Raw genomic sequence first — 13,930 nt, 5'->3', positions numbered from 1 at the left:
GCATGCCAAATTCTCTCGGTCGAAAGTAAAGCCTGACTAGATTTCTCGGTCGTAAACCAAGACAAAGAGAAATTCTTCGCCCTCAAGAACACTTACACTGATTTTAGGATTTCTCCAAGAGCCTTCGTTCTTCAATCCAAATGCATGGGGAACTTCGTTTCTTCATGTAGAACATATTTGTGATAATCCCGAAGCATCATTCGATCAAGAAGATGCCGAAACGAGTTTGAACAATTCTTGAGAAAAATGGGAATTTTTTGTCTATTTAATTTACCATATGGAGCTTACCAATAACTTCCATATGTTCATTAGAATTAGTTTAAACTATAAAAACATTACTGACGGTAAGTTTAAACCAATTCAAGAACTGATATTTTCTTTTCTTTTTTTGAAATTTTGGTTTTTGAACAAACATGCCTATGGTTGATCAAGTTGATCTGAAAGTACTCCTAAACACCCTTAAAAACGTGCTAAGAAGCCTTTTGAGTTGTTGTTCTTGAGTTAGAGAGCTCAAGAACATAAACTCGATTTAAAAAACAAATCATATCAAATTTAGGTACTTTTGATTTAGTTTGATTCGTTCCAATTAGTTTCAATATAAAGTTTTAAAATAATCTTAGGAACAAATTCAAATCAAATAAATGAGTAATTAAGTAGTGTCAAAAGACTAGTAGAATTGAAATGTAAAATAATTTAAATTAAATTCATAAGTTGAATTACAACATTAATTGAAGTTTATAGTGAGTTTGAGAACACTCCTAAACTCTTTGTGAAACTTCTTAATGATCTAAATCGAGTTTTAAAGATTTACACAAAATTTTCAAAGACTTAAGAAAATTTATATGGTGGATTTTGTAAGAGTTGAATTTGGAGCTTGTAATTCTTATTATTGCCTTCGTCTTGTGTAGGAAGGCCCATTTATATGCAACCATGGTCGGTTGAGGATGCAAGTGGATAGAATTTGAGACAAAAGACCATTAATAGATTTTGTCTATTTTCGATCGATTTCGTTCATTTAGGTTATGATTGAACCTATGATCATAGGGGAAATAATCATCAATCATCACTAAGCTATAGTGATCATCTCAGCCTTTGAATCAACTTGTTTAATAGAGCATAGACCGAGTTCCACTTTTAAAAAGTCAAAAAATTTAGATTATATTTATTTGTTTGTTGCGAGGAAGAAGCTAAGGTCACGGACACGCGTTTGGGCGCAACGTTGGGCATTCTATCCGCGTTTCGTTAGCGTCCAATGTATCTTTCGCGTTTAGACTAACGGAGTTGCCTTAGGCGTTAGCTAATTCGGTGCACTGCGTAAACGCCTGATTTTCATTGTAGCAGACGACGTAATTGGTCTTCATCCGTTGGATAGAGGTCAATGTTGCATCGGATGACTATGTAGTCTGATTTACTCGTTTCTTCTAGTTTCAGCTGCATCAAATCAAAGTTATTTTTCAGCATTGGAGAATGTTTAAAATCTATTTTTTCTTCACTCCTTTGGTTTTATTTTATCCTACCAAATATACAAAATTATTTTAATAGTCATATATATTTATTTTGTATATCTTATTTTATTTTATATATGGTAAGTCTTTATAAATAATTAATTTGGGATTAAATGGAATAAAGTAAATAAATTAATATTATTATCAAAATATTTATTTTTTAATTAATTTATTTAGTCCGGTTTTTTAATTTGTTTAATTATATATATATATATATATTTTATTTAAATAATACATAATTTAATTATTTTAGAATTCGGTTGATACGACACCGTTTTTTAAATTGATTATTTATTTTAATCCCGTAAAATGACCCGTATAGAATTTTAGAAATTAATTTTGTTTGCTCGGAATTATTTAAAATTATAAATCAAAATAAAAAATAAATGTCTATAGTATTTAATTTGAAGTGTTTTTTTAGCTTAAGTTAATTTGTTATTATTTAATATATATATTGAATGATTAAACATTAAATATAGATGAAACTTTCAAAATCTTATCTTATTGGTTTGTTTATGAGTTAGAGTAAGAACAATTCATCAATAATTTTATTTTTACTCAATAATTTTATTTTTACTCAAATATTTCTTTATAAGAAGGTATTAAATTTTTTTAAAGAATTAATTCTTTTATAATTTTAATTAATTTTTAGTGTTTATTTAAAAAAAAATAAACAACTTTCAAATCATATATTATCATATTTTTAATGTTGGGTATATAATCTTAGGGCTTGTTCTCTTTGAGTTTTTAAAAAAACCTAATAAAAATTAATTTTTTAATTAATTATTTCTTAAAAATCAAATCATTATTTTATTAACCAAAATACTAAAATACCTTATATTTTAAATTATTATTTTTATTTTTATTTTATTTATATATATTAATACTTTTTAAGTCTTTTTTATAAAAATAATTATTATTCAAATCCAAACAATGCCTTAATAAATATAAATATAGATTATGAACAATAGCGTAAATCAAGTCGAAAGAATAATTAATTAGTTCATGATAGGTACCACTATCCACTAGTGTAGTCTTGAGGGCAAACTATATGACATTGCATGAAACAGAACATAAAAGCAACTCTGAACAGTGTGTTTTGACAATTGCACTCATGAAAAATCTATACCAGCTTCCTGTCAGTCTACAATATGGAATTATGTGTGTCGATATGGCAACTGCATAGACACTACTCATACAGTATGCCGAAAATAAATTAGGTTACAGAGGTTTTAGTCTGGTGTGGCTTGGCTGGGCTGAGCTGAGCAGTCCTCCTAAAGCCATGTCTTGTAGTAGAAAATGTACAGTCTCTTGACAATTTGTCCAACTGTAAAATACCCCAAGAAGAGTAGAACCAAAAAGCCATAGTATGAACTGGGCAAGGGCTCAAAACCCATAACAGTTCCAATTGGAGTGTAAATAATGGAAATCCCAATGGAAGATACGACAAGTGTGCTACAGATGACAGGCCACGAGGCTATCTCCTGAATGAAGGGGATCTTCTCTGTTCTGATCAAGTGGATTATGAGAGTCTGCATAAGAAGCCCTTCCACAAACCAACAAGAATGAAACAGCATATAATCCATCACGGTAGAGTCACCTCTCCCATAATAAAGCCAAAGGAACATGAGAGCCGCTATGTCACAAATGGTACAGACTGGTCCGTTCCATAAGATGAAGACAGCTAGACCTTTAAGGGACCATCTCTGTGGGGTTTTCACATAATGATCTTCCATTTTGTCCCATGGAATTGCAATTTGGCCAACATTGTATAAGAAATTCTGTGTAACAAGTTGCCTTGGAGTTAATGGCTCAAAACCAAAAACTAGATTGGCTATGAGAAGAGAAAGAATGCTTCCCACATTAGCAATGACAGACATTTTAATGTACTTCATGGTGTTTGCAAAAGTTGCCCGACCTCTTTCAACTCCAGCAACAAGGACATTCAAGTCTTTTTCAAGCAATATAATGTCGGCAAAGTCCTTTGCAATTGAGGCTCCTGAGTCAACTGATATTCCGACATTGGCAGCATCAAGAGCAAGAGAGTCATTTACACCATCTCCCAAGAACCCAATGACATGGTCTCCCACCGTTTGTAGGGACTGAACGACTCTAAGTTTCTGGGTGGGAGTGAGTCGCGCTAGTACTGTTGCTCTTTTGACTGTCTCATGGAAGGAGTCCTGATCAAGCAACTCAAGCTCCGGTCCAGAAGTTACATGCGAGGTCCTGATCCCAACTTCCTTGCAAACTCTGATTGCAAGAGAAAGGGAATCACCAGTTAGCACTTTTGCCTTAACACCCTTTTCAGCCAATCGCCACAATGCAAGTTTTGCAGAATCTTTTGGGGGGTCATAGAAAGATATCAGACCGATGAACACCATTTCAGATTCAACAGTCTCATCATAGGCTACAATTCTTTTCCCTGCATCCTGCAATGCAATACCATATTTATATTATTACATACCACCAGAATTATATTTCTTAACTCCAATAATTTACTTTTTACTAAAATAGTTCAAGTAATATAGAAACTAACTTTGACTAGCTTCTTCATTGCCACTCCAATGAGACGGAGTCCATCATTGCTTAGTTCCTCTCCCAGACTCAGAATTCTGTAATGATCTTCAGTTGTAAAAGCTGCAATTTCGCTTCTTTCATCATCAGTATGTTCAATAAAGGAACACACCTTTGTGATTTCCTCCAATGCACCTTTGGTTATCACAAATCTGTTTGGACTACTACTATTCTGATGTTCAAGATTTGATGATGTTTCTAGTATCACAGACACTCTTCTTCTGGAAAAATCAAATGGAATCTCATCTACCATGGTCCATTTGGATGACTGAAATCGATAACCATTGGTATAGACATATGCCAATATTGCATCATCAAGCGGATTCTTTTGTTGTGTCTTGAAGTAGGAATTGAGAAAACCATAATACAGAACATTTTCCTTGGTTGATCCCCGGGTATCAAAATGATTAACCATAATTGCACTGTTCATGGTCAGTGTACCCGTCTTGTCAATGCAGAGAATATCCCTACAACACAACATATGCAAGACAAATGTCTAGTTATATACATTTCTACTTAAAAATACTAAAATATAAAACTTACATAGACCCCATATCCCGTATGGCTGTAAGACTTTTAACAATGCATCTATCTTTTGCCATAGCAACGGCTCCTTTTGCAAGACTCGTATTAACTACAAGCGGAAGCATTTGGGGAGTGAGAGCACTTGCAACTGAGATTCCAAACAATATACTCTGGCTAACATCACGTGAAGTGATATAATCAAGTAAGATCATAATACTAGCTACTACAAGCATAACAGAGACAAGCACATAAGATATGCGCTTAATGCCTCTCTCAAAATCATCTGGTGGCTTCTGCTTCCCAATGGTTGAAAACATGGTACTCATGTAAGTGTTGGATCCAGTTGAAACAACAAGACCAGTTCCACAACCTGATATCACGCTAGTCCCCTGAATCAAAAATATATTTATATTTCATTACAAATCAGATACCAATATATTGCAGGGTATTTATAGGACTGAAATGTATTTTATTTACTTTTTCTATATAACCTAAATAGGTTTGAATGATATTTAGTATCTGTAAGGAAAACATATAAATCTCAAAGTGACCAATACAAGTGAGGAAAGAAAATATACAACATATCTACATATTTTTATTTTAATGGAATTCTTGAATATCAGAATAGAGGTAGAGTTGTCGTTGAACTATCAAAGTACTCATTGAGGTTTATCTAGAAAGTTGTCTTGTCCTTTATTTTTCGTGTATTATATTGTCTATAATTGACCTGCTTGTAATAATTTAAGTATCATAAAATATATCAATTTATTTTCTCTTTAATATTAAATGTTGTATCAGCAGTTATAAGGAATCCTTACACCAATGCAAATATACATTAGATTTGTTAAGTGAAATTGGTATGCGCGGTTGCCTGCCGACCCACCCCAATGGACTCTCTACCAAAACATGAAACTGACTTTGCCTGCGATACTCCAATTGAAAATAGGGTCAACACTATTTTGACTCAAGGAAAGGTGGTACCAGAGTTCTTATGAGACACACAATTCCAAATGACATGTCTGTTATATTGCAGTTACCACTACTGCTTCCCCAACCAATTAGCAGGGGCAGAAATAAAAGAGAATCTATGAAAAAAATTGGAACTTACCATAAAACAAATGTTTTTTAATTCCAGCAAAGGAGTGCTCTGATCTTCTCTTATATCAGCCGTTTTCTCAGTTGTCCCAAACTCGCCTGTTAATGACGACTGACTGTTGAAGAAGAATCAGGTGATTAAATTTTGTACAATTCATTACGTGCAAAACAATCAGACAACCGGCATGATGTTTATAACTGTGCTTGGGAGGTACGTACTCTACCTTACAACCAACTGTTTAGAAGTCAATAGCCTTACGTCTCCAGGGAAAAGGTCACCAGGCTCAAGTATGATGATGTCCCCAGGAACAATATCTCTTTGATCAACTTGAACCAGTAATTCTGTTTGAACAACTCTTCCTGCACATCTTTGAACTTTGACTGGACATCTTACAAATTCTGATAGCTTCATTGCTGCTTTTGAGCTTCCATTTTCCTAGAAACCAAGAAAAACCTGATTAAGATTATGGACAAAGGGATATATATATATTCATATTTTGTCATTGGTATAAACAAACAGAATGATACCTGGTAAAATCGAAGTGACACACTAATAAAGACCAACACAAGCATGATACATCCATTAAGGCTGTCATTGGCCAAAAATGACAAGGAAGCCAATACAACCAGAATAATATTGAAAGGATGAAAAAAAGCATTCCACAATAGATGCCACCAACTAGGAAATGAATAATCAAGAGGGACATTCGGACCATTTTCCCTCAGTCTCCGCTCAGCATCACTGAAGCTCAACCCTACACAAAATTGTTAGGAATATAAATTTAGTGCTATTTATGTAAAGACAGATACATGGTATAATAATAACTGTGTGGAGGATGCATATAAACATTTTTGTGGAATGAAAATAGTTCTAGAGCTTCTCATCTCCATGTCCCAGTTCTTTCTGGTTTCTCACTTCTCTTGGCCAATTCTCTTCTTCTTAACCCTACTATTACTACTACATACACACCTATCAGTATGATTCATTTTAGTTGGCGACAAGCCTAGACAATGGGGATTGTTCATAAAGTAGTCAGATTTGAGAATCAAATTCGCAGGAGAACCTTATAACATAAGTGTGTTTGTTCTCTCGATTGTGTCTGAATTTGGGTCACAGTTAAAAAATTAAGTAACAACTTAGTTTAAATGATACTGACCCCTTTCAGTTGATCGAACGTACTCAAAGGTCAAGTTCTTCTCTGTCCGGGACAACGCATATAACCAAGAGTATACCTTCTCTTCTTCTTCAGTCCGCGAGCCTCCATCAATTTTCTCTAGGCAATGCAAATCCAAGATGAGAACGAACAAAGTTAAACCACAAAAACTAGAAGAGATGATTATTTGGGTTCTTACTTCTGGACATCATCCGCCCAAGAAAAGCGAAAATTGAAATTCGCAACAACCCATGTCGACGAGTAGGGTGTGGTCTGTAGACAAGATTTTCCTGAAGGGAATTCTGAGAAGAAGCATGAACATTGCCATTGCCGGTGAAAACTCTGAGAAAGCTGGGCATTCCCATGACCAGGCCTTTTGGTTGAAGGATGGATAGACGAGCATAATCACAACAGAGACAACTAACGGTAACAGGAAAGTATGAGAACTACCAAGCATAGTGAGAATTGAAGATTTGAACGGAAGGTTTGGTATGTTTTTTTTGGGTATTTCGAGAGGAGCTACTTTTTCAGTCTGTTTTTCTCACTCTCTCTATCTCACCTAATTCACTCGTCAACGGACAATTATCAACTACCATTGTTTGTCCAATGATATCGCTTTATCAGCTTGGCTGCATTCAACTATCATGCAAATTGACGGTTAGGTGTGGAATATCACTAACTTAAAATATTGTTATTCACATCTAATAATCATTGATTTTGTTAGCAAAATATTGGTAATTAAAAACTCAATTTAAATCTAAAATTTTACAATTATCAATTTTTATTTATTTTAAATAAATTTTCCATTTTAAAAATTTACAAATATAAAAAAAAATTAAGTAACTATATTTTAACTACTTTAAATAGTAGTGTCAAATTATTAATCAATTAAAACTATGTTATTTATATATATAAATACATACTTGTGTATTAAAACAATCAAAAAATCATAAACTACTTTAAAAAAAAATAAAAAATTGACAAGCTTTAAAGTTAAATACATTCACATATTTTTAACACAAATTTAATATTTTGTAAAACCAAACATATCATTTATTCTCTTAGAATGAGACATCGTAACCTTAACTATTTTGGTTCGTTCAAACAATAGGAGGGTAGTTACGACTAATCCAATATTTCGAATAAATTATATTAAAAAAAGAAAAAAGTTGAGGTAAGGTTAAAAATATACATAAAAATATTTTGTCTCATTTTTTATGAATTAAAAAATAATGAATTAAATTAAAAAATTAATAATTATGTCAAATTTCTACTTTCTCTATATTTTGGAAAGCTTTATCAAGTAATCTCATTTTTAATTCAACCTTCCATACTAGCCTAATTTGTTCAAATTTTTCCAATTTAGTCTTTTTATTATTCAAACTCGAGTTAACTGGGTATATATATATATATATATATATTTATTTATTTTTATTTTATTAAAATATATATTATATATTTAATTATTTAAATTATTATTTTTTATAATATAATAAATAATCATCACCTTTATAAATAATTAATATAGGTTATTTCTTTACCAACTATTTGTTATGGTTTCTTTATAATATTTCCTATATTATCATTTTAAAACATCTTCATCTAAATTTTTATTTATTAAGTTTTCTCTTCTTACAATATATTTATTATAAATTATTTAGTTTTTTTTCATTTTTTTTCTCTTCATACACTTTTTCAATGTAGAAATAATAATAAAAATCTTTGTATTATCAATTCATAAATTTTTATTATATATTCAAAGTGTTTCATTGTGTTATATATTCAAAGTTTTTTTATTTTATTGTATATTAACGATCGGTAAAGATTGTTAAGCGAAAGTTATGAAATGACAACTCAATAAAAAGTTTTGAATATACAACACAATAAAAAACTTTGAATATACATCACAATGAAAAGCTTTGAATATATTATTTATAAAGGTGATGATAATATTTATTATATTATAAAAAATAATAATTTAAATAATTAAATATAATATAAATATATATATATATATATATATATATATATATATATATATATATATATATATATATATATATATATATATATATATATACCAAGTTAACTCGAGTTTGAATAATAAAAAAAGGCTAGTTTATGAAAGATTGAACAAATGAGGTTAGTTTGAGAAGTTGAATTGAAAATGAGGTTACTTTGGGAAATCTTTTTATATTTGGGGTGGGCTGATCTAATGATCAATTATTAATATATTTGATTATTATAATAACTAGAAAGATTTCCGTGCGATGTACACGAATAAAATTATAATAATATGTATTTAATGTTTAATTTTTTTAATAACTCACAAATAATATATTAAAATAAAAATAGAACACTCTTATTTCACATTTTATTCACTTCGGTAAAATAACTCATCTTCTCATATATCTTCATCACATATTTTTTTCAATTAACCTCTCATCTTGTGACCTTACACTTTCACTTTGGTTAAATATTTTTTTTAAACATTACCGATCTCTTTTTCACCATCACTTTAGTCCATTAATGCTCAATCGACCTCCCATCTCGTGACTTTAAAGCACCCAAACTGACCAATCATCTCATTCCACGTTTATTTACTGATTCAAATCGAACTTCTAATCTCGTGACATTAACTTTCACTTCGGTCAAACAACTAATCTTCTCGCATATTTTAACCACTAATATCAATTTATTTCTTAATTGACCTCTATCTCTTTACCTTACTTTCACTTTGACTAATCAAAAATCATCTCATTCCAAATTTATCTACCGATCACAATCGACCTATATTCTCTCGATGACTTTACTTTCACTTCACCAAATCACTCATCTTCTCACATATTTTATAATATACAACCCGAAATTCTTATCCTCACTTTGACTAACCATACATCTCATTCCACATTTATCCACCCAATTGACCTCTCATCTCGTTATCTTACTTTCACTTTGACTAATTAACCATCTCATTTCACATTTCACTTTGTTCAGTATTTTCTACGATAAATACTGAACAAACTCAGACTTCCAATGTTATAGTATCATGTACCATTTATGTGTCTTCTAATTATGCTCTAGTATTATTTGATTCAAGTGCTATATATTCTTTTGTGTTCCAATACTTTGTTACAAAGCATTAATTGTAGTACTAAACCCCGAGATGTGAATATAAGTGTTGAAACACCATTTGGTGATAAGATAATTGCAAAGTTAATTTGCAAGTTTAGAGAAGTTCAAATATGAGGTAATGTGCTACTAGTTGATCTTACAGTAATAAATATGCATTGTTTTGATATTATATTGAGAATGGACTAGTTAGCCACAAATTTAGTTATTCACATCCGTCTCAACAAAAGCGCTGGTGACTACTGAAGAGGCACCTGCCGCGACAGTTGCGAAGTCTTCTAAGCAGACCAGCAGCGACGCAATGTCACTCTTCGTCAAGAAGTTTGGAAAATTCATGAATAAGACTCATTCTAACTCTAATTCTAATAATAATTATTATAAGAATGTATCCAAAACTAACTTGAAATGCTTTAACTGTGACAAACCAGGTCACTTCAAAGTGGACTGTAGAAAGCCAAAGAGGGATAATAAGAAGCCTTATGATAAGAAGAATAATAAGGATCAAAAAGCTCTGCTAGCTGAGGAAAGCAAGAGCAAGTGGGCTGACAGTGACTCAGATGGCAGCTCATTAAGTGAAAGTGAGGATGAAAGCGTTAAATACTTCATTGCAGACAACAATGAGGTATTTGACTTCTCTTCTGATGAGTTCACAAGAGATGACTTAACTACTGCACTCAATGACATGGTCATTGAGTACAAGAAGCTTTCAAACTCCTTTAATGAAATAAATTTGAAAAGAAAAACTAACAACACTTCTTCATCTCAAAACACTAAACACGAAGTTTTGAAAATAACCGAGCTCTCATTTGAGAATGAGAAGCTCAAGTAAACAATTCAAACTCTTTCTAATGAAACCTAAAGGTTAAACTATGTGGTTAGTTCCTAGAAAAAATCTGGAGATGCTGTCAGACAACTGATTAGTTATCAAAGACATATCGGATACAAATCCGGTCTAGGATTTGTTAATGACAACCCAGATAAGTTTAACAAAAAGTTGAACCCAATAAAAGGTGAGCTTAAACCCATAAGCTTTGTCAAGAGAAATTTTACTGATACTAGAACTAATCACAGTTGTGATAACTTGACTTTAAAAGATGAACTTAAGTATGTTAAGCCAACTAACCAAAAGTCAAGTTGGCTTAAGCCCAAAAAGCGGACAACCAACTAGTCTTGTAAACAAAAACTTGACAGAAAGTCAAGAAGTTTTCTTCAAAACTCATCTCCTAAAGTCAAAGGATCAACAAGAGGCAGGAAGATGTCTGCCAAATCTAAATCATTTGTTTTATTAACCACACAAAGTAGGAGATCTATAAAATATCCCAAATATAGATCCCTAAGGGACTGATAACCACAGACCCAAGTGAATATGGGTACCAAAGCTGTAAATATGTAAATGTGTAGGTAATTCAGGACAACTGTCTGGAAGAATCTATTTGGTATCTGGACAGCGGCTGCTCTAGACACATGGCGGACAACAGTCGACTGCTGACTAAAATAACAAAATTCACTGAACCAAAGATCACTTTAAGTGACAACAGTAAACGTAAAATTGTGGGTAATGGTAAGATTATCCACGGTAACCTTACTATTAATAACGTGCTATTGGTAGAAAATTTATGTTATAACTTGATTAATATTAGTTAGATGTGTAATAATGAATATGCAGTAGATTTTCAAAAACATGTTTGCCTCGTTAAGGAACAACATGATAACACCCTACTGATAGGAAGTAGAGTAGGAAACTCATATAAGATGAACTGGAAGAATAAGACGTCTGATCCTGCATGCATGATAGCTAAAAATGATCAAAATTGACTATGGCATAAAATACTAAATCATCTTAATTTTAAAATCATTAACAACATCTGTTCAAAAGATTTAGTAACTGAAATACCTAAACTGAAGTTTTCTAAAGATAAGATCTATCTTGCTTGTCAGAAAGGCAAACATGTCAGATCAACTTTTAAAAACAAAGGGAATATTCAATCCGACAGGTGTTTGGAATTATTGCACATGGATTTGTTTAGTCCAATTCTAGTAATTAGTTTAGGGAGAATGAGATATACCCTTTTCATAATTGATAATTATTCTAGATTACCTGAGTAATATTTTTGATATATAAGGATCAATCTGTTGAAAATTTGATTAAAATCCTTAAAAGACTACAAAATGAAAAATCTTTAAGTATCATAAAGATTAGAAGTGATAGATGAACTGAATTTACAATCAGAAATATGCCTCTTTCCTTGAGGAATCTGGTATTAGACACGATTTGCTAGTGCTAGAACTCCACAACATAATGACGTTGCTAAAAGGAGGAATAGAGCACTGAAGGAAGCAACTAGGTCTATGCTAGCTGATTCCGGTGTTAGACTTAGGATAAAAGTCATTAACACAACATGATATTACTCAAAACAGATAATTGATTAATAAACATTTCAATAAAACACCTTACGAAATCTTTTATGGTAAAGTTCCTAAAATTTCATATTTTAGGATATTTGGATGTAAGTGTTTTATTCATAACAATGGCAAAAATCATTTGACTACTTTTGATGCTAAAGAAGATGCTGACATAATGTTAGGCTATTATTTAGTCATCAAAGCTTATAGAGTTTTTAATAAACAAACTCAAACTGTTGAAGAATCTACCCATATTGCTTTTGATGAATTTGTTGAAAATAATTCTAACGAAATCATTGAATTTACTAACAGGTTGGAAGCAGCTAACCTTCAATTTGATAGCGATGATGAAGTTCAAGTCAACAGAAACAACTCGTCTAATCAGCCAGTTGAACCGATTGATGTTCAACCAAACAGCTAGACAGAGAGTCAGCAGGCTGCTGACAGTCTGGATGTTGCTGATACAGCTGACCTGACAGCTAGCCCTCTAGGAGCAAACTTTAGATGGAACAGAAACCACCCACCTAAACTAATAATAGGTAATCCTAATGCACCTCTTAGAACCAAAAACCAATTAATTGATGAATTTGCAAACTCTGCTTTTATTTCTTAAATTGAGCCTAAGAAAATAAATGAAGCATTGTTTGATCTAGATTGGATCAATTCTATGCAAGAAGAGTTAAATCAATTTGAAAGAAATAAAGTTTGATATCTAAATCCAAGACCGAATGATCAATTTGTTATTGGGACTAGATGGGTTTTTAGAAACAAGCTAAGTGAAGATGACTTAGTTGTGAGAAACAAATTCAGATTGGTAGTTCAAGGATATAAACAGGAGGAATGAATTGACTTTGAGGAGTCATTCGCCCATATAGCTAGACTTAAAGCTATTAGAATCTTCCTAGCTTATGTCGCTTTTAAAAACTTTAAAATATATCAAATGGATGTTAAAAGGGCTTTCTTTAATGATCTATTGAATGAAGATGTATATGTTGATCAACCGCCTAAATTTCAAAATCATTCTCTTTCTAATCATGTTTTCAAATTAGATAAAGTCTTATATGGTCTTAAGCAAGCTCCTAGAGCTTGGTATGATACTTTGACTAAATTCTTGTTCGAGCATGATTTCATTATTGGCACAATAGATAAAATATTGTTCATATTTGTTAAAGATTCACATATATTACTTGTTCAAATTTATGTGGATGATATAATATTTGGGTTAACAAACCCCAAATTATGTGAAAAGTCTTATAAGCTGATGCATGATAAGTTTGAGATGAGAATGATGGGTGAGCTAACGTTCTTCCTTGGTCTTCAAGTTCGGCAACTTGAAGCTATCATCTTCATAAATCAAGCGAAGTATACTAGGGAATTGCTGAAGAATTTCGGCATGGAGAATTGTTCAGCTACTTCTACACCCATGAACTCATCTAGTAAACTAAATAATGATGAAGGTGGTTAGGATGTCGACATCACAGTTTATTGAGGAATCATTGAATCTCTTCTATATCTAACAACCAGCCGTTTAGACATCTTGTT

General features: G+C 31.8%; 1 protein-coding gene across 2 annotated transcripts; it reads right to left on the bottom strand.

Annotated features, from left to right (window-relative positions):
- Positions 1 to 2,477: 2,477 nt before the first annotated feature.
- LOC124930950 (magnesium-transporting ATPase, P-type 1-like) lies at positions 2,478 to 7,352 on the bottom strand. 2 transcript variants are annotated; one of them, XM_047471327.1, is made up of 9 exons: positions 7,053 to 7,352; positions 6,857 to 6,973; positions 6,228 to 6,454; positions 5,924 to 6,135; positions 5,713 to 5,815; positions 4,623 to 4,993; positions 4,042 to 4,546; positions 3,424 to 3,934; positions 3,044 to 3,286 (listed from the first exon to the last, which is right to left on the bottom strand). In XM_047471327.1, exons 1-9 carry the CDS (start codon positions 7,216 to 7,218, stop codon positions 3,198 to 3,200), a joined length of 2,301 nt encoding a protein of 766 aa, XP_047327283.1. In that variant the 5' UTR covers positions 7,219 to 7,352; the 3' UTR covers positions 3,044 to 3,197. The 2 variants fall into 2 exon arrangements, with proteins under 2 accessions (XP_047327282.1, XP_047327283.1); XM_047471326.1 differs by having other exon boundaries at positions 2,478 to 3,934; positions 7,053 to 7,351.
- Positions 7,353 to 13,930: the final 6,578 nt, after the last annotated feature.

This window comes from Impatiens glandulifera, chromosome 3, assembly GCF_907164915.1.
Source record: "Impatiens glandulifera chromosome 3, dImpGla2.1, whole genome shotgun sequence".
In the NCBI taxonomy this organism is placed as follows: domain Eukaryota; kingdom Viridiplantae; phylum Streptophyta; class Magnoliopsida; order Ericales; family Balsaminaceae; genus Impatiens; species Impatiens glandulifera.
Note: the sequence above shows the minus strand (reverse complement) of the source record. Positions and strands in the feature narration are given on the sequence as shown.

What these genes read in the sequence shown, in the direction of transcription:
- LOC124930950 (XM_047471326.1), bottom strand. Translation starts at nt 7,218, where the DNA reads ATGGGAATGCCCAGCTTTCTCAGAGTTTTCACCGGCAATGGCAATGTT. An exon ending in CGTTCGATCAACTGAAAGGG is followed by an intron (nt 6,455 to 6,856) that starts GTCAGTATCATT and finishes AATTTTGTGTAG; the next exon opens with GGTTGAGCTTCAGTGATGCT. An exon ending in ATACGGGATATGGGGTCTAT is followed by an intron (nt 4,547 to 4,622) that starts GTAAGTTTTATA and finishes GTTGTGTTGTAG; the next exon opens with GGATATTCTCTGCATTGACA.